At 34.4% G+C, this 20,901-nt stretch overlaps 1 protein-coding gene across 5 annotated transcripts in view; it reads right to left on the bottom strand.

The window, feature by feature from the left end:
• Positions 1-20,901, bottom strand: part of Diaph3 (diaphanous related formin 3) — a 492,745-nt gene that overhangs the window by 382,507 nt on the left and 89,337 nt on the right. For all 5 annotated transcript variants that reach the window (XR_012436212.1, XM_074043284.1, XM_074043286.1 and 2 more), the window contains one exon: positions 20,635-20,739. Coding sequence is in view for 4 of the 5 variants with exons in the window: in XM_074043284.1 (XP_073899385.1) it covers positions 20,635-20,739 (105 nt within the window). In the remaining variant the exon portion in view is untranslated. The remainder of the gene's footprint in view (positions 1-20,634; positions 20,740-20,901) is intronic.

The raw sequence follows: 20,901 nt of genomic DNA, 5'->3' as shown, positions 1-20,901 counted from the left end.
AGAAGAGTCAGGGTAACAAAGTATAGCAGGGAGGGAGGATCAAAAGAAAACAAACTAGGCCCAAGTTCTGATAAAGTAGCAGAGAGATAAAACCTGAGAAATCTGAACATGGGAAGGGTCACGTAGCACTGGGAAGGGGAAAAAGTTATGTAGCCTATAGAATTGAATATAACCATATTGGCATTAGACCTTGCTTTTTGCTTCTGTAACTTGTTTGTAAGACACCTTTGTTCTCAGGGCTCAGCCTTTGGACACAAGTCCGCTGGATCTGTGCTAGCACAATAAATCATTGTTTCCTGCTTAACTGCTTCAGTGTCCCATATCTCAGCTTGTAATTTTCCACAACAAAAGGACAGACTATAATCCAAAAACAACGCAAGGAAGCACATTAGCAATCAAGAAAGTGATGATGGGACAGAAAGAAATGGAATTGCTATACAAAGAAAAGTAGGAATGAGCTCACAGCTCAAACCCTGGCTTGGGGGTACAAGGTGTGTGGGGGCAGGGGATGGAGTGGGGTAGGGGGTAACCAGGGGAGGGCAACAAAAGCCACAAACAAAAGGTAAGCCAAGAACCCCTGGTAACAACAGTCTGGTAGCCCTACTTGATAGAGAAATCTCCAGTTTAGCTAGTCCTAAATCCGAGTCTTGGTTGGGGGCGGGGGGTAGTGTGACATAGACACCTCCTGTGTGGCCAGCCAGAAGTGGAGATGTAGTCCATTTCATTGTTCCCTATATCTCAGGCAGTTATAGCTAAGTGCCATTTGTGAGAGGCCTATTATTTAGACTGAGCTACTCTACGGACAAGTTGGGAGGCCTAGGGATATCCTACCACAGTGTCTGGGTAGGAGGTAGCCATGAAAAGTCTTGGAGAGGGAGTGGGTTGGACAGCGACCTGCAGAGAAGTTTAAGCAGTAGGGAGTTCAGTCTATGGAGGGTCCAGTCATGTTGATTCCACCCTCTATGGAGATAAGTGAGCCCACTGTCTTAGGATTACTCAAGAGTTCCCAGCCTGAGGTTCTAGGGCTGTCGCCCAGCCACTTGTGGTTTACTGCTGGGCGGTACTATAAGTTGGGAACCAATGTCAAAGGATGGCTCAATTTCCTTGGCTTCTGCCCTCCTGAAGGATGATTCATTGCTAGGTGGGGTCTGAAAATGTACATGTAACAGGTACTTAAACTGCTTTTGCTAAAAAGCACTGACTCCTTCCATGGGCCCTCGAATTAAATAAAAGAAGAGAAAAGCTTGGTATCCCTGCCTCCATTTTATATCTGTGTTCTTTGTTCTGAGCCATTCTTTCCTGCAGTCACCTTACAATCCAAGGACAGGACTTATCGATAACATGTACACCAGGAGGGGTGGAAAAAACTACCCCAAAGAAAATTAACAACAGAGACCTCACAGGACAGTGATGACAGCCATAAAACTTCTCCAGAACTCCTCCTAAAACAAGAACTAAGATAATGATCCACCTGCCCTCCCTGTGACTAGGACTATTTCAAATTGATGCATACCCCTCTCTCTCTGCCCCCCATTCTCTGTCTCCCAGTACACAAAGAAAGGAAGCTTCTGAGTGAATACAGCCTGAAGCTAACAACTGACCCTTCACTGGCCCAGCCCTCAGCCTGCAAACTCAACAGCCTCAACAGAGCTGCAATAGCCCCACAGATGATTCAATGGCCCCAAACCTGACACACTCCATTAGCAGTGAGCCCAGAAAGAGGCTCCCCAATTCTTTATCAACTTTCTTAATTTTTCCTTACTTTTAAAGATATTTTTGACATTGTTTTTATTCATTTTATTTTTTAAGTTTTTTTATTCTTCTTTCCTTTATCCAGTATTATTTATATATTTTTTTATTTTGTAATGAATGGAAGGTACTTTTCCCCACAAGAACAGTAAAAATATGAGTATGAAGTTATGTTATTTTAAATATCCATACCTAAAAATCTTCACAGATGTATCACTTATTTGTATTTATTCTTGAATTATCTTTGTAGATACTTTAAATTGTTTCTTTTTTTCCATTTTGGGGGTCTTTTATCTAGTCAATTTACAAATGTTCAGTATAGTATAAGTATCAATCCTTTATCAAAATCATCAGAAATATTTATACCAGACCTATTATTTGTCTTTTACCAATTTGTAACTAGTGACATAGTCTTGAATTTTTTTAATAGTTGATTATATCTATTCTTTCTTTCATAGCTTCAAGCCTTCGTTATTGGAGAAAAGTGCTCTTCAAAGAAGAGAATGGCAATGGTCAAAAAGAAGCCAATGGAGGGGGAGAATGTGCTGGCATTACACTCCCATTCTCTTTACCCCAGAACTATTCCTTTACTCCCTGCCAGATGTAAAAGGCAATAAAACTTCCCTTTTTGCTCAAATATTTTAAGTCTATCATGACAACCAAGAAAGATTTAGAAAATACTGCTATCTACTTATGCAACTGAACTACTATATTGACTACACTATAGTTGTTATGCCAGTACAAGGTAATTAGTACCACACAAATTATTTTCCATTCTTACCATTCATATCAGTTTTCCTAATTCTCAACATATCTATCAAAGAAAATACCATTACACATTTTAAGGAAAGCAAAGTCCATTTATTTAATGCACAATAGCTAAGGCCTTTGAAATTTCTATGTAATTGACATTATATTATATAAATTATATTCCTAAGAATTACAGTGCTAATACAGTTTGAGTTTCCATTTAACAAATGTCTTTTGCTTAACAAATGATCATTTAAAAATTTATACTTTAAGTTTTATATCTTTTTACATCCTAAAGTGAGGTATACCTCACTTACAGATTCTGGAATTGAAAATTATAGATTTGATATCTAGTTCTTAATTTTAGAGAGTCGTTACCATTGTATACGTTTGTTCCCTGGCCTTAACCTCATTATCATTTCTGTGTTGTTTGCCAGTTGGGATTGCTCTATTTGGAGCCAAGGAGCAGATGACACCAAGGATCTCCACTCTCCTTATCACTGTCCTTTTTTGAGCACTTCTACGGCCCACCACCCCTCTTTAAATGGAATAGTTCTGATTATATCTCTCATAAGGCAGGAGAGGAGGAGAGGAGGCTAGGTACTTTTTTCTTTTTTTTTTTTTTTTGCAAAAACAAAAATGTTTTTTACACTGAACAGAATTTAAGAACCATTATTCTGCATTAGTATTTATTTGAATTTTCCAACTTCAAATGGGCCCTCTGGACAGCTTTCAGATTTTTTTACTAATATCCCATTTCCTTCAATGCTCCTTCAAAACCCATAAGCTCTTACAAAACCATCCTCCTCCTTTCCACCCACTCTTCACACATGACCCTGCCTCTTCATTGAAAAGAGAGGAGGTAGGCACTGTCAACTGACTCAATTTTCCTTTGTCAAGGAAACCAACTTTCTTCTATCTCCACTACATCTCCTTCTCCTGAGATACAGATGTGCTTCCTTGTTCTGAGAACTTTTAACCCCAAGTCATCAGTCTATTCTCAGCACCTATTTTCCCCTTATCTTCCATCTCCTTTCCCTCAGCCATTCCTATTCCACAAGTCTTTCAACTAGACCCATCCTCTCACATAACCTCTCCTGACTCTGCTTCACCTCAGGCTACTAATTCATTTCTTTCCTTTCTATCATCACCAAGCAACTGGCCAGGGTGGTATACATTCACTGCCCCCTTTCTTCATTACACACTCACTTCATAAGTCTCCACAGATTTGGTTAACTATGCCATTTGTCTGGAATTGATCTTATAAATGACCATGAGGGACTTCCTAATTCAGACTCTCAATGCCAATACCATCCTCTAAACAAAACACTGGTGAATTTCCCCCACTGAATTCTCCTCTCACAACTGTTCCATCCAATTCTTCCCTATGCAGTATCTATGGTCACTACCCTTTCCTGGGTCTGTCCTCCCTCACCCACCCATCAGAAGTATTCATTATCACTCCATCCTTTCTCTCATTTTGCTAACTTAGTTTGATTAATTAATTTGTGTATAGGTAAGATTGAAAACTTATTTCTAACATCTTAACTAATTTTGTCAATTTCTGAAGAAAATTTATAGTTCATTCTGTTCTCTACAATGTGTATACTCTAAAAGACTTAACTTTCACATATATAAATACATAAATATAAATTTATATAAATATGTAAGCACTGACATTTTCCTGAAAATGGAAATTGGATAGTACCAAAAAAACCTTGAGAGGATTGCAGTTCAAGGACAACCCAGGCAAAAATGTAGCAAGACCCCACTTCAGTAAAACAAGCTGGGAGTGGTGGCACATGCTTTTGATGGAGGCTGAGAAGGCAAGACCCTTTCCAAAAAAAAAATAACTAAAACAAAAAGGACTGGGAATTCGGCTAAAGTAGTAAAGCACATGCCTAGCAAGTACAAAGGCCTGAGTTCAACCCCCAGTACCACAAAAAAAAAAGTATCTTTATCAAAGAACACCCTACTACTTAATATTAACTTACTGAGAGCATGTAACCTCAGAATAAAAGAAGTTTGAACATAATCAGGATATTGAAATAAAAATAAGGTTAGCACTTAAATAAATAAAGACTGTATCTACTATATGTACATACATTGTACATGCTTTCACCGAAAGCCTGGCACACACCATACACACAGCACTATTTCATTTACTCTCCACAACCACTTTTTGAGGTTGGTAGTCTCAAACTCATTTTCTAGGACTGAAAAAAGTAGCCAAAAATGTTTAACAACAGTAACCTCAGGCAGAGATTTTATGGATTGCTTTCACTTTCTTTCTTACTTATGTTTTCTAGAATATTTATGCATTACTTTTGAAAACAAACCTTAAAAAAAGACATTAACTTTTCAACTTAATGGCTTTGGAAGCAGAAACTATAATTGAGTGGCATTTCCTAGTAAAGGGAGGAATCAAACAATTTTCAGAAATGGAAAGTGATTTAGAGGTTATCAGATCCGGTCCTCTAAATTTTCATATTAAAAAGTCAGTTTACTTAAAGCTAACAGAATACAAAGTGATTTTTTGTATATATGTTAATGTAGTAATATATCTCTTTGCTAATCTGCAGGTTTCCTGTGTTTTTCATTTATGGTGATATTTATAGCAGCCAACATTGTCACACATTGATAAATGCTTAATAAACACTATTTGGCAATATCACAAACTAAACACTTGAATTATTCATAGATTTATCCAGATGTTTCCAAAACTTTAAGTTCTATAAATAAAAGTGATTATTAAATGAGTGCCAATTTACAAGAATATAAAATGAATCTGTGTGCTATTCCAAGTCACATTTAAAAGCTCTGCAAACAGCATACTATTAGCTTTGCTGATTTGTTTTTATTTTTTCTAATTGAAATGTGGTCCATGATATCAGGCCATCTGCACTGTAACAAAATGACTTGGTAAACAAGACAAAAACGGTGTTCTCTATTAGGAACATCACATTTTGTATTAACAAAAAATATTACTCTAAAAGGGTATTTCCTGCCAATGTTGAAAATTTGGATGACAGAACATATCCAAAGGAAGATGCTCCTTCATTCACAGAATTGAATTCACAGTGTTGGTGTACAAACAGCACCAACACTCTTCAAATAATATTGGTTCATAACATACATATGTTTCTATAATTTTGGCTGAGGGCAGGGAGTAAAGCAGGAGTGTTTATTGAGGTAGGAAAGTATAAAAGAGGGAGAGTTTATTCAAAAGTATAATGTAGGAGAGTAGAGTCCCCAGGGTTGGGGAGGAGCCCCAAGAGAGGATGCCACTCAATAATGTTTTTTATATTGAGTAACTTTACAAGTTAGACCTAACTCATTCATTTTAATAGTTCTGTTATCCATCAATGCCATTATATACTACAAATTACTTAATCATTTCTCCATTGACAGAGATTTTGGTTGTTTTAATTAGCTTGATATTTCACACCATGCTGTAAAGAACTCCCTCATACACAGATCTATGTATGTTCAATCTTTTATAAAACTCAAAACAGTGGGATTGTTACATCAGCCAGGAATACAAGTTTTTATTTTTACAGATACTGCCAAGTATACTCCAAAAAAGTTACACTAAATGTATTTCTATACCCTCAAACATTTACAGTCAGCAATCTTTTTTAGTTTCTCTATTTTGATAGACAAAAAATGTTTTCTACTCCTATTTTAATTTACATATTGAAACTGAAAACCCATTTGTAATTCTTCTTGGGTGAATTGCCTATGCACATTAAGTAAATTTGTTAGCATTCATTATATATAGATATGTAGCAAATATTTTTTCCAGCTTTTTTTATTCTCACTTATATATTATCTAGCCTAGAAAGGAAAGGGAATTTACAGGTCTGATAGACCTCTAAAGATGTTAACTAAAAGTTTGTCCTTTCCTTAGTGTACTAGGTAATGTACAGTGATGAACAAGGCTGTGGCGCCTCACTATTTTCCCCGTTTGTCAGTTCTACCTCCTACTCATCAGGTTTTCTTGGGCACTGTCAGGGCTGAGTAGAATGGGGAGAAAGGAGAAGATGCAGAAAACTATTATAATCAGGTATCACTGTTAGCATCTGACATCATGTGGCTGCTATCTAAATGTGACTACTACTTCTAAGGGATGCTGACATTGATTACTCCAAGCATTCCTTGCTTGAGTATTAGTCTACTCTACATAGACTCTCCATGTTGGGGTCACTGAACATGCATAATAGTTTCCTTGAACAAAACTCCTTGCAATTCAAAAACTTCTTCAGAAATGCCCACATGCTGCCAACATTTTGGTGCAATTTCAGCCTGACTGAACAATAGATTCGATCTTTTTTTTCCCTGCACTGAAACAGTTCACACAATCACTTGCTTTTAGAGTCTATCACCTGCAAACAAAGAAAAACTCCAATCTGTGTTGCCAAACTGGAAGAGACATACATCCATCTCTGAGCAGATCTCTCAAAACAACTCACTTGGCTACAGTCCTTCACAAGGGATCACATAAAGGGTGACACCTTTATCTCCAAAAAAAAAAAAAAAAAAAAAAAAAAAAAACCCTCTATCAATGTTCCTTAAGTAATTATGAGCTTATGCTTATATAGCCTCAAAAAGGACAGCAAACAATGAGAGTACAATCAGTCTGTTTTGTACTGTCCTGGTGCCTGTTAACCTTAGCCTTTGTAATTCTGTAAAAACTTTAACAGAGGGAAAGTCACATTTAATTTTTCTGCTACATTATTTTTGCTAAAACCCTAGTTTTACTGTTATAATATTCATTTTCAGGCCTTTGAAAATCAAAACCACCTTAATATTTTAGCTGAGTGCCTCATCTTTGATCAGTATTATTTTTGTTTCCTTCTTAATGCTTTTATATTTTCTGCAACAATGCATCACTTTTAAAAGAAAATTGTTAAAATGACTATATTTTAAATAACTTTATCACATTCCCTATTATTCACATTCTTACCTTGGATCTTGTTATTAATCTTAAGTAAGCATTATACAAAAGTATTTAAAACCACTCCATTCATTCTTTATCTCTTTGTTATGCATTAAGTAGTGTTTGAATGCTTTTGTGATCATATATCACAAGAAAAGCATTCCTTCCACTGTACTGTTAATGTAAAAAGTATTTATAAATCATAGACCTTTTTCCACTTAAGTAGGCTAGACAAAGCAATAGGATAGTAAGAAATCATTTTACATTAAAGACTGCTTCATTAAGTGATACTTTATCTTTTTAAGATGTATCTTTGATTTTAATAATTTTAAATTTGAGCATCTGAATAAATGAATGATACTTGGGATGTCACTTGATTACTTAACAAGTTGATCTTAGAATTTATAATCATTCTATTTTGATTATTTAAACAACTTTTGTGTCCTAAGAAAATTCTCAAAAATGATAGGAGGACGTGTAGAAAGAGCATGAGCAATAAACTCTAAACAGTGAGAAAATGAGACATGTTTCTTTCTGATTCTCCCATAAAAGTTAGCCAAACAAAAAGTACAATTGGGGTATATAATTTTCCAAGTAAAAAATACTTCTAAATCTTAAATTATAATTAACTTAAGATTATCAGAGGAAAACTTGAAAAATGAGAAATTAAGTTTCCCATTTAAAAAGACTCAAGAGCTTATACATATATACCAGTATCAAGTATAACCTTAAAATAAATATATTTTAATTACCATGAAAAAAGTATGAATTTATCAAATTAAAGGTACTCTAAGAGTAGTAATCATGTGTCATAGGAAAAGATAATGCTTCATAGTACATGAAAATATGTTCGTGACTCAGAGGTCTATGGAGTCCCAATGAGACTCCCCAAGAAAAACAGTTCCAAGAAACATGAACACATCCATCTAGTCTGTGTTATGTATGTACTCCAGCCTATAAGGAGAAAAGAGATTTTAAGCATCCTAGTATTTCTGATTATAAAATACTAAAATGATGTTTGAATTTTTAAACCTCAGTGTATATTACCTTAGAAATATGCTACTCATGAAATGCGTACTGAATATTAGCATGTTGATTAAGTTTGTGAGACTCGTAGATCACCATCACATGTGGACAATGATAAATTCACAAAGGTAATATTCTTATAGGGAACTATCTTATCTGGATGACTCATAAAATTGACTCCTGTTTTCATGTTTTTTACCTCTAAGTACAACACATAAAGGTAGAATCAGGGTATGTCGGAACTTACTCATGGCCCTCAATCACTTACCCACTAGCCAAAGACAGTAGGAATGCTGAAGTCAAACAACAAATTCAAACTGAGTCTTTAATTAATCAACCTGCAGGTTAATGGTATAAGAATAGAGGAGCTAATAAAATCAAGAATAAGAAAGAATAAGAAAAGGAGGTTCAACTCAATGGCTATGGGTAGGCAAGGGTCTGGGTAGGAAAATATTCTGGATTCAATCCTCAGGAGCTCCAAAAAAAGGACTTATATAGGAAAGACAAAGACTAACACAAACTTTGAGAAGCACAATGGTTACTGGGTGCTTGTCCATGCAACTAGAACAACCCTGAATGAGTATATTGTAGGTTCTGTTATAAAAAGTAAAATAGGATGCTATTTAAATTTATAATTGGGAAGAGAAGAAGAGCACAACAAAGGAATAAAAGAGAAAAACAAAAATATATAAAGGTAAAAAGGCATCAAGCACAGAAATTTTGTAGTTCTTGAAAATTACAAGTCATCAAGTAATTTATAGAATATGTAAAAATATTTCATAGTATAAAACAGACATGCTCAGTTTATGTTATGAATCTACAGTAGCTAAAATGTGATTTTTAAAAACATAGTAAAAAAATAAAATTTATTTGTACAGAAGATTTTCAAATGAAATATAAAATGTAAATTTTTATTTACATTTTAATTCACATTTGAAATAACAATACATTAATCTATGTTTTATATATACATTGAATATAATGAAGTCATAGTATAATGAATATGTTTATTCAAACATACTGGCTTAGCAACATAGATGATCAACTTTTTTTTTAATCAATGGGGTGTACTTTGAGGATTAATGATCTATACATAGGCATTAAGCTGGAAGCTTCTGCTAGCATTCTGAATATTCTATGGAAAGAAACTACTTGAATGAAGCTAACACATTTGAAAACCTGGGTCTGGACCAACAAAGCTGTACATCTCTCAGGCGCAAAAGTCAGTACATTCTGTTTTGAGTGTGTTTGAACTGAATCGGTCATTTCTGCTCTCTTTCTGTTGGAAATGACCGATTAAGTTCCAGATTATAGAAAAAACTTATTTTTATGTCCCTACTGGGAGAAGAGAAAAAACAAAGCTTATGGCTCTAGAGACACTCAGTATCAGCCATTCCATTATTCTATAAGACATAGTGATAAGATGCCCAAAGTATGCTGTAGACTACACAGGTCTAGTTCTGTAAACAGAATTCTGTGAATATCAGAAGTTGGTCTTTCATATCCCAAAAAAGTTCATGAAGTTTTAAGAATATCTGTGCTTATTAATGCAATCATGCATAAGAATTAACAGAAAGTTGTTTCTGTTTTACCCTTGGGCTTAGGAAAGACAAGATTATAGTAATTTGTTTAAAAAGCTTCTTTCAAATTAAGCAACGGTAAGGTAACTGAAAAGGCTATACTTTAAAAAACAAAACAAAAAAAAAAAAAAACCTATGTGAGTCCCTTACATCTGTGAATTCTTGATCTACTACTTCAAAAGTAAAACCAAATGGTGATCCCAGATGCTTCATGAGCTTGCAGATATTGGCAAAACCAAACTAGGAGCTGCTCCCACTCAAAGGATTTGTCATTATAGCCAAAGACTGGCCTGATGACATATTTGTACATTACATATGAAAATACAAATTTTATGATGCTCAGTGTCATTAACTTTTTATTCAACTTGTTATTCCACATATGCATCAAACTTAAGGCTTTAGTTGTTAACATTTATTTACCCATTCTCATTTTATATTTCACTTTGAACTTTGATAAAAACAAACTGTTAAGACAAAGATGAACCATTAAGAGACTTCAAGCATTTCTGTAGTCCAAAGTTTTCCTCATACAAAAAGAATTGTACATTTTATAATTTAGTAAGCTGAGTCCTAAAGAGGAATGAATTTTCTAAAATCATAAGCTAGAAACAATAGTCACATTAGTAACTCCTAAAAACAAGGAAAATCTCCCATGTAACAGCAGAATAATAGAATAATCTTTTATAAAACACCACAGAACACAAGTTTATTTTTCAACCATCTAGAAAAAGTACATAATGCATTCTTTGTTCCTACTTAAAATCATTAATGTTACTATACTTCAATTAACATTTCATTAATTCTTAGTATTTAAAAAAGGATCTAAATACTATTACCAATTTGTACTTTATTTTACTACTATATATATAATAAATTCCTGATGTCCATAACATTTTACAATGTGCTGCAGAAACTGATGAGTTTAATTACTTAATGTGCATGGATCAATTTGAAATAAATTGAAAATGAACACACTGTACACTGTACTTAATCTTGTTATGCTCTAGTTTTAGAATTTGCTTCCTAATTTGTAACCCAGTATGTTACATTTTAAAATAGTAAATAGAATTTTTTTTTTAATACTTCAGCAGTTTAAGCCAAAACAAGGCAGACAGAGTTCCATTACTCAGAGTTCTGACTTCAAGGGAGTTCCATTACTCAGATTTCTGACTTCAAGGGAGTTCCATTACTCAGAGTTTTGACTTCTTACTCTGACTTCAAGGGAAAAAAGCCCTGTGCTTCTATAATCTAAGCACTCTCTTTGACTGGTTTGTTGTACACATTTTTTTTCCTTCTTAAAAATGGGAATCAAATAACATTTGACTTTCTCTCTACATGAAAAGTGGTTTTTAAATGAACTGCGGCACACAAGGTAGATAAGTTAATTGATAGACAAAAGAAACAATACAAGAAATAATCACTTGGTATCAATTCTAGCTGGTGAAGGATGACACAGAGCTACAAGCCTAAGACTAGCACATATTCATTCTAAGTAATTCAAATATCTTGATAAGGGGTCACACATCACTTTCCATGTGTGGGTCATTTTAAAACAAAAGGTGATTTTAAAAAACCCACAAACTCTCAGATACCTATGAACTCCATTTACATGGAGTACATCACTATAATTTTTAAATGCATTCATATTCAAATCTGAGAAACATGATTCTTAGCTCATCAGGCCTGTTTAATTGCACTAACATCTGCAATCAATTTAAATTCTTTAAGATAGTCTTTCACAGAGCTTGAAGTGATTTCATGCTGTGATAGATTTAACACACTCACTAATTTATAGACACACACGAGCAGATGAGATCTATTTTTCCACAGGTGGGGTACAATACTGAAGGGCAGTCTGAATTTCCCAACTATCAATGGAATACAGAAAAGGACACTCCTGCATTACTTATTGAAACTACAAGATGCTACCACTGTACAAACATAGCAGAGAAACTAAGACTAAAACTAGCATTTAATTTAAATCTATTTGTAGGTCATGGGCCATCAAGAGGTTTGATGAAAGTTTACAGATGCAATGAATAGCAATCCTATGCTACCAGGTAGGGTTATATAGAAAAATACCTTTCCTTAATAGGTTGACATTTTTCCCCTGAAAATGAAGATGAGGAGAGTGGCAGAGAATACTAACACTTAAGTGAATTTTTATTTTTTTAACCAAGGCATGAAGTGGCATAAAATAAAGAAAAAAATATTCAAATTCAAAAAACAAGGAGATCTTGGTACATAACAGCAGCACTATATATAGCCTGAAGCCTACAGAAAAAAATGAAATAACGAAAACCAGAGAAGCCAGCAAACAAAGTGAAAACAGGAGAACCCCAAAATGGTCTAGTGGTATTCATTGGAAACTTAAGCAGGCCAATTTGAGAGCAGCTAATGCTGGTAGGAGTTTGGTCAACTGCAATAGTGGATTAGGCATGAGGCACAGACAGGATCTGAGGAGCCAAGGGCAGACCTTATCCTATGAACTTCCAAAACTCATCTATCAAGTCTTCCCTACAGGATAGGATCTCCATTGAAGAGAGAGTGCTGAGGGCAACTGAACTGAGAAGAATATCCCTACAGAAGATAAAATGCACTTCAAAGACAAACTCATAAATCAAACTGTAACTTCATTTTAAAATGAATTAAAAGATATTAAGAGAATATATAAGACATGAAACAAATTTCAAAGCAGAGTAAGAAACTCAGAAAGAAGGGGAAAACAGATTAAAAGATCACTTCAGAAATGAAAATAAGTAGAAGTAACACAAAAATGAACATCATGTCAGGAGATTCAGAGATGAAATAAGTGAAAAAATTTTTAATGAGAAAGAATAAAGATTTTTAGATAAAATACCATAACCTCGAAGGAATAAAACTAGTTATCATAGCAGACCTTTTAACAGCAATACTGATACTTTATGCTAGAAGACTATAGTGTAATTTACTTAAGATCCTAAGAGAAAAAGAAAATCATATGAGGTTAAGATTGTATTCCTAGTAAAACTGACTTTCAACAATAAGGGCCATGGACCATTATCAACACTCAGGGAATACTGTTCCCATCAGTCCTCATGAGGAATCTACAGAGAACAAACTTTAAACAAAATGTCTAGAGAAATATCAACAAAAGGAGTAGTCATGAGCATTAAAATGACCACTCACAGAACAAACTAAATTACAACAAGAAGGAGGAGCATATGAAATGTAAAGTTTGCATGTTTAGTCAATGTACACATAGAAGAAGAACACAAACAACAGCTAGAGATGGAAACGGCATATGCAAAACTTCCTAAGCACCCACATGTTCTCTTGTCCCATCTTCTGCATTGACAAGGGCTTAGAAGCAATAACTAAACCATTAGCAATAAAGATCTAACCCATAAGCAAATAACCAGGAGCAATACATTGGCCCCCACATGGAGCCTTGAACTATTACTCCTCACAGAAACAAATGAGTGATTCCAGATTAAGTATGAGAAGATGAGGGGGTAAGCCAGATAATCTTATTTAACCAGGTAGGAATGAAACAATACAAAGCTAATAGAATCATGCCAAAATGAACAGGAACCAACTACACAAAGACCTACTGTCAAAAGATCTTTACTAAGAATGATAATTGTGATACAGAAACTAAATATCATAAAGAACTTATGACAGGAAATCAATCCAAAGGATTATAAAGAATTCAACATTTTTAAAAGTGGCAAATAAATGAATCAAGTATTTATCCTAAATTTCCTATATCACTAGGTAACCCAGTAGTATTTGAGAGGAAATAACTCTTTAGAAAAATTTTTCAACTGATAAATGAAAATGAGATTGTAAAATTTTAATTATAAACCAAACAGAAATACCACCTCATGAAAAGATATTTCATATGGCCTTGATTAAAGGATCAAAGGTGAGTCTGATCTAGCCTCTTGATCTAGCTACCATTTTGCATGGAAACTGTACCACAAATATGCATATCAATAAAATCTGAACTGTGCTAAATAAAATAAAGTTATGGATGGAGGAGCAAATTTTAAAATATAAGCAAAAACAAACTATAGGATCTGAGAATGCACTTTTGGGTATTAAAACTGTTTTTTAAAAAATGCAAGGAGTGCTTAACATAAAAGTGATTGCTTTTAGGAGAAAATACACACAAATCTTAAGAGAGGTTTTAGGTTGGGACAGGATAGACAGAGGGTATTCTAGGATGGTGGGCAAGGTTCTATTTTTTAATCTGGGCAGTGGTCTCTCTATGATAATTCATCAAGCTACACATTTTTGGATATTTTCTAAAACTTTCATTTCACAAAAAAAAGTTTTTAAAAAAACAGAAATCTTGGTTCTAGACCTAGCTGTAGTACTAATTTGAGGATTTTACGTATGCCTTGTGCCTTTCCCTCATTTGCAAAATGTGGATATTCTCTAAGATGTATTCCATATCTAAAGTAAGTAATAAAGCCATCCTTTACAAAACTAATGCAAGAAAATGGTTCTATAGTCACCAAAACAGTACAGTACAGCTGTCTCAAGAGAATTTCTATTAACAAACTCTAATATAGTGCCCAAGGAACAGGGTAAACTTAAGATTGTCTTTTACTTGTAAACAAACTATTTTATTTTTACACCACAATGAATCCCACAAACAGATAACTAATTTATTTAATCTACCATGGAAAGCTTTCTGATAACGAAAGGATTTGAAATTAATTTTGTATCACACTGATAAAGGCCACACCATATTTATATCTTGGGGTTCAGGGGGATCCCACTGCACTGCACTCATTAGAAAGTGGTGGTGAATCAGGGAACTATAAAATTGGGAATAAATGCCTTTTGTACATCGAGATGATTAACTTGTTAAGGATTTTTTAAAAATTAAAAGCTATAATAAAAGGTATCTTAACTACCTATAAGACTTTTAAAAGACCAAAAATACACAATTCTAATTTGAACCTAATGTAATTTCTTCCTGCAAAAAAAAAAAGATTGGTTTCTTCATTTATCATCTCCTACCCAAAGAACATATAATGCAATAATAGCAGAGAACACTGCCACTGGTGCCTCTCAGTAACAGCTCATAAGGAAGCTGGGTAGATTTGAGCTCTTGGAAGATAATCTTAATTGTACATAAATAAAACCTGTACTATATAGGCAGAAATGGAAATTAAAGTGCCAGATAGATTATTAGGAAATATTCTTAGCAAGAAATTGGTTCAGTGCCCTGAGGCTCTGAAATTTTCTCCTACTCAGCAAGCAAGACCTAGAGACAAACAGGCAAAGGACCATAAGCAAGGACACTGTTGCTATTATGTACTTCTAAAACCAACCACTAATTTTTATTGCTCTTCTGCTACAAGCACACTTTTCTCAAATTTCAATAGAAATACCAGCCAAAAAAAATACATATTAACTTTAGTTAGCAAGAACATGTAAAGATTTGGCTCATCTAAGTTTCTAGCAGTTAAAATATAATTCTCTTGAACAAAAGCTCAAAGAAAACAAAAAGAACTTGATTTACTTGTATCTGACAATGTTTTCTAAAATAAATACTTGAAAAAATTCTAAGCAAGATAAACAGAAACTAAAAGGTATGGGATCACTCTTACTACTATATTTATAAGTCAATGCTAAGACAAATCAATTCTAGAGTTCTCATCTGGAAAAAGAGGAAACTGAATGTGATTGATATTTTCTCAAAACAGGTCCCTTTTAAAGTTATATTCTATAATACTTGACATTTAATGTTATTTCTTATTTTAAAAGTCTGGGCAAGAATTAGAGTAATATTTAAGGAAGATCTTATAGAAGAAAGAGAAAGTATCTAAAGTTTTCCAATAAATGTGTTGGAACCCTTCCAGCCACATAGAAACCAGCTTCACTGGAAAATCAAAATATTAGAAACAAAGTCAGAGAGAACAAGTTACAAGGAACACTTATCAAAGAGGAGCTGTGCTGCTTCTCCTGTAAAGGAACCAGATAGGGAAAAACTGATGGATGCTATCAATAAAAATCTCAGTGTGAGACAAGGCCCACCTAAAAACACAATGTCACTGTACTCAGCTACAGATGCCAAAGACAAATGCAAATAGGGAGGAGGAGACTATCACAACTTTTGAATCCAGGGAAGGGCATTCAAAAAGGCTTTTAGCTATAAGTATACATTTTGAAGAGAAATTTTTTAAGAATTTTATTCACATTTAATGGTCCAGCCAAAAAAGACTACTTGCTAACAGAGTGCAACTGTAATCTATGTGGATTGCTTCACCATCCACACAGTCAGCTCCTAGAGCACTGATGGGCAAATGCACATCTCCACTGAAAGGTTCTTAGAGACATAAAAAACATATTACACTACATAGCATAAAGCAAAGTTCCCTCAAAATTCCTTTAAATATTTCCCCCTTTCTCTTTCCTCAAAGGTCCAGCCACCTTTCGGGTTCTCCCTTCCTAACTCTCACACTTGGCCTTCATAATTATCCTCTTGACTCCCTCTACTCCCTCTTTCTCCATTAAGATCTTCCACTTCTTTCAGGTACCTCTCAGGTATTCTCCAGTTTTGTACCACAGATCACCCTGAAAAACCCAAGAGAAGAATATCAAAGAAGATGCTTCCCAGGGGGCTGGAAGCATAGTAGAGTGCTAACCTAGCAAGCACAAGGCAAGGCTGTTGAGTTCAAACAACATCACAGCCCCCCAAACACACACACACACACAAAGATGACTCTTCCCTCTGAACAGATTAAAAAGGCATATTTGATTATTTTATTTTTGCTAATCCTTTGTAATAGGAAAAAAGTATCTTATTGTATATTTTTATTCTAAATAAGAAACATTTTAACACATTCTTTAATTGTATAGAGATTAAACCATTGTATCCTATAACCTCTGTCACTAGAGATTTTATCATGTTACTCAGACATAACATATCTGAAGACAGCTCACCCTGAATACAACGCAAGCATCCACAAGAAAAGAAGTGCTAACATAAATACTGGTATCACAGACCTAGGGTATGATGCATCCAACCCAAAAGAGGAAAGAATAAAGAAAACCAGGTAAAGGTAGTGACACTATTTGGACATATCTCCTAAAGCTGGTTAGTCTACTTAAAGCACAAGAATCTTGATTACAAAAAAAGTCATTTTTTAACAATATCTGAAGAAGTGCCTTAAGCATTTTAAGAGAAGATAAGGATGAAAAATAATTAGGCCACAATAAAAGAATGAGAATTCAACTCATAGTTAAACATTATTAAATACATTTATCATTTATATGGCAGATTTGTACATTAATTTCTAGTTCCCTTCATTTAAAAAGTAGTGAAAATCCTTGGGCAGTTGCAGCTTAAAGAGACTACCCACTGTCTGTTCTAGAGGTTTCATTTTTTGAAAGTTTTGTTGCACAGGAACTGTGAAACCTCTTCCATTTTTGCCTATCTCATCACACTCACTTCCAATGTTTGTAACAAGTCTCACTTGTTGCACAACAGTCTTACTCTCCAGATAGGTAACCTAACAACATCTGAGGTAAGTCAATTCCAGGGAATGGGCATACAGCCTTGTAGTAAGTACCTCTGTCACCTATGCTCTGAGTGAACACAGACTACATAAGGGGTGGAATTTTACAATGCTCCTTTAATGCAAACCATCACTTTCAGAGTTAATTAAAATTAGAGGGATTCCACATAGGCAAAAATGTAGTGGATGGTATATCGGGCCATTTATAGCGGCAAAGAGAAAAACTCAAAACAGCTTAAATAAGATGATGAATCACCTCACATAATAGAAGAGCCTGGAGAGGGTCTGAATCCGTCCAGAGCAGCAGGTCCAGGATGCCATGCTCTGTGCATCCACAGCTTCCCACACCCACAGCCAATAGCAGAAAAAGTAGTTCTCCCACTCTTAATAAGGGAGGGAAAACTTTCTTAGAAGCCCTATAGTAACCTATCTATCCACCAGGTTATCCTCCACAAACCTGAGTCACATACCCATACCCTAGGAAGTTAGAAACTGAGATTGTCAGCCCTAATATGAAATTGCTTAATAAAATTCTAACTGCAAAAATTCAGTTTTGCTATTTAGCCACCTAAGCACAAATTAACTAAGGTCTTAGAAATAAACTAGTTTGAACAATGGCATTTTTTTCCTCCTAAACTAAAAACAAATCCCCTTAGGGCTACTTTTAGGCTTAATATTCCTAATACACTTTGAAATCAACAACAGACATCAGTACTATTTTCAAAAAAATACTTAGAGCCAATTCTAAGGCTAAAATCACAACTAAAGTATAGCTGAAGTCAGACATGGTAGTACACACCAGTAATCCCAGCAATTCAGAGGCTGAGGAAGGAGGATGGAGAATTTGAAGCCATTCTGGGCTACACAATGAGACCCTGACACAAATTCCCCATATCCTCTATAGAATAACCAGTCCATGAAGTATGAAGTTTGGTTGTTTTTCTCAGTAACTTTTTCAATAATTTTTAATGTAAATAAGGTGTCATGATAAAGCCTATACCCCAGAGCAAATAAAATGTATTCCACTTCCAGAGCAGAAATAAATGACTGGTCAGCTTAAACTTTCTAATATGTTAACCATCTGCAAAATTATTCAGAACCCTCCTAGGAAAAGCCATGATCCTCCACACACTAATTAAATGAGCCAATGTTATAATCACCTTTAGATAACTAATCTATTTCAATCCTGATAATTTAATTACCTAATTCTGGTAAATAAATTCCAACCTTAGTCCAAAATGACTGGAGGATTAAAGTTTAAAACCCGTGAATGCAAACTCAAATGGATCAAACTATTACAAACTTCAAAAAGGTTCATTCTTCTCTTAGACATCTGTTTATTATCTCAAATTCTAGAATTAAAATGCTCTGCTATGCAAGTTTTTCTAAGACAGTTCTAACGGATGTAATCAGTTCTAACTGATGTAATCATACTTAATAACTTCACCCTTGTTAGATTTAAAACTCTCTAATAAAGTAGTCTTCCCTGAATACTCCACATAAAATAGTTCATTGACTCCACTCGCCCTGCTTTGGTTTTTGTACATCACATTTCACCTGCTTCTCCCTACATGCTGTTGTGCTTCAGCTATGTGTGTGACCCATGGTACATCACACAACACAGTGCTGCAATAACTTGGTGCCCCATCTCCAGGGCCTACAATACTGGCTGACATATTGATACTCAGTAAATGTGTAGAATGAGCAAAGTAATTTCTTAAAAATCTGAATTCACAAATAATACATTTGTATTTTAACTGATATACTTTTCCCTACATTTTAAATTATGGTATAATGATTTCAGTGGCAAGAACAATAAACAAATCATAAAGCAAAATAAACAATTGCTACCACCATCACTATTGCTGAAAGAGGCAGCCATCAATTTAAACCATTATGTTCTAATAATGGAATCAAATTTTTAATTTAATGCCAATAAAAAGTCTATGATATATTTATTCCCATTTTGTGAATAAAAAAATTGAAAATCAGAGAGACAAAACAGGATTAATGAACAGATTCAAAACACCCCAGCTTGGTCTCCTAAACCCCTAACCTTAATCTGTCATATCTATGTATCATTAAGGGACAAAAGCGATTAGTATCAGCATCACAACAGCAGGATATAGAGCCAATCTATATAAAGAGCTGGAAAAACCACAGTACTCACAATGATTTCTACAAGTAAGGATCAAGCTGCCAAAACATGAGCTATGTTTAAAAATTAAACACCACTTGAGTCTTTCTTCCAAAAGAAATACCTCAGAGTCACTGACTGGCATAAGACATAAATGGAGTTAGAGTATAAATAACTTATGTTCTTGTAACCTGGCCTTAGGTTGAAGTATCCAGTGAAAACCAGTGCTAAGGTTCTTTACTCTAATTCAATTCTACTTTAAAGTATACCAAAATCATTTTCTACTGTATTTTGCTTCTTTGTTGGCTTCCATTTTATATTTTTCATCCAATCCATTTATTCACAATTTGTGTATGACTAGTCAAGTTCATTTGTTGTTCCATGAAAAAATGCAATTGATTTTATGTGCCAGTCACAGTTTCTTAGGGATTTAGTTATTACTTCCACCCACATATTTCATGTCTCCCTGGAAAACTGGCAGCCACCTAGAGGCTTAATGCTCCTTTCAATACCTACATTTAAAATTTGTTACAAGACATTTTTATTCACAGGGAAACTCACATTCAAGATATACCCATTATGTGTCCTGATTTAGATAGGTAGAGGAAAATCAGCCTCAGTTTTCTCTAATACAAATACTGTATTTATAAGTGACATTGGAAATCAATAACCATCTTTAATTTACTAACAAGGAAGGGTCTCACAGTGAACCACAGTGTTTCTTAGCAATGTAACTGGCTACAAACAAAAGCAGTTTAAAAGTTTTGTAAGATGGGAAACATTTTTAAGCAAACATACTACTTGGGTCTTTAATTACACATTCAAAAGCCCTCTGATTACATTGTGTACAAACTTAGGCACCTAATTAGACAAATGTGTGTCTTCTGCAGGACAATGTGTTTCAACAGTATTTTTCAACTTGACAATTTTACTTACTGTCTTAGAAGCAGTATTAATGTACTGAATCACCATTTCTTTTTTGATACTGAAGTCCTTTTCCCGCAATGGTGCCTTTTTATCCTCATTTAAATTCATATCTTCCTGGAAAACACAATTAAAATGTCTGATTTTAGATTCTAAGTAGAGCGGCAGTTCTACATACCCTATGAACAGAAAAATCAATAATTTGTGACTAAAGCAGCATTAATTGTTTGGAATGATTTACACTTAGTTTTGCCTAGAGGAAGGAAAGCTGTAGAAACA

This window comes from Castor canadensis, chromosome 10 (genome assembly GCF_047511655.1).
Source record: "Castor canadensis chromosome 10, mCasCan1.hap1v2, whole genome shotgun sequence".
In the NCBI taxonomy this organism is placed as follows: Eukaryota; Metazoa; Chordata; class Mammalia; order Rodentia; family Castoridae; genus Castor; species Castor canadensis.
Note: the sequence above shows the minus strand (reverse complement) of the source record. Positions and strands in the feature narration are given on the sequence as shown.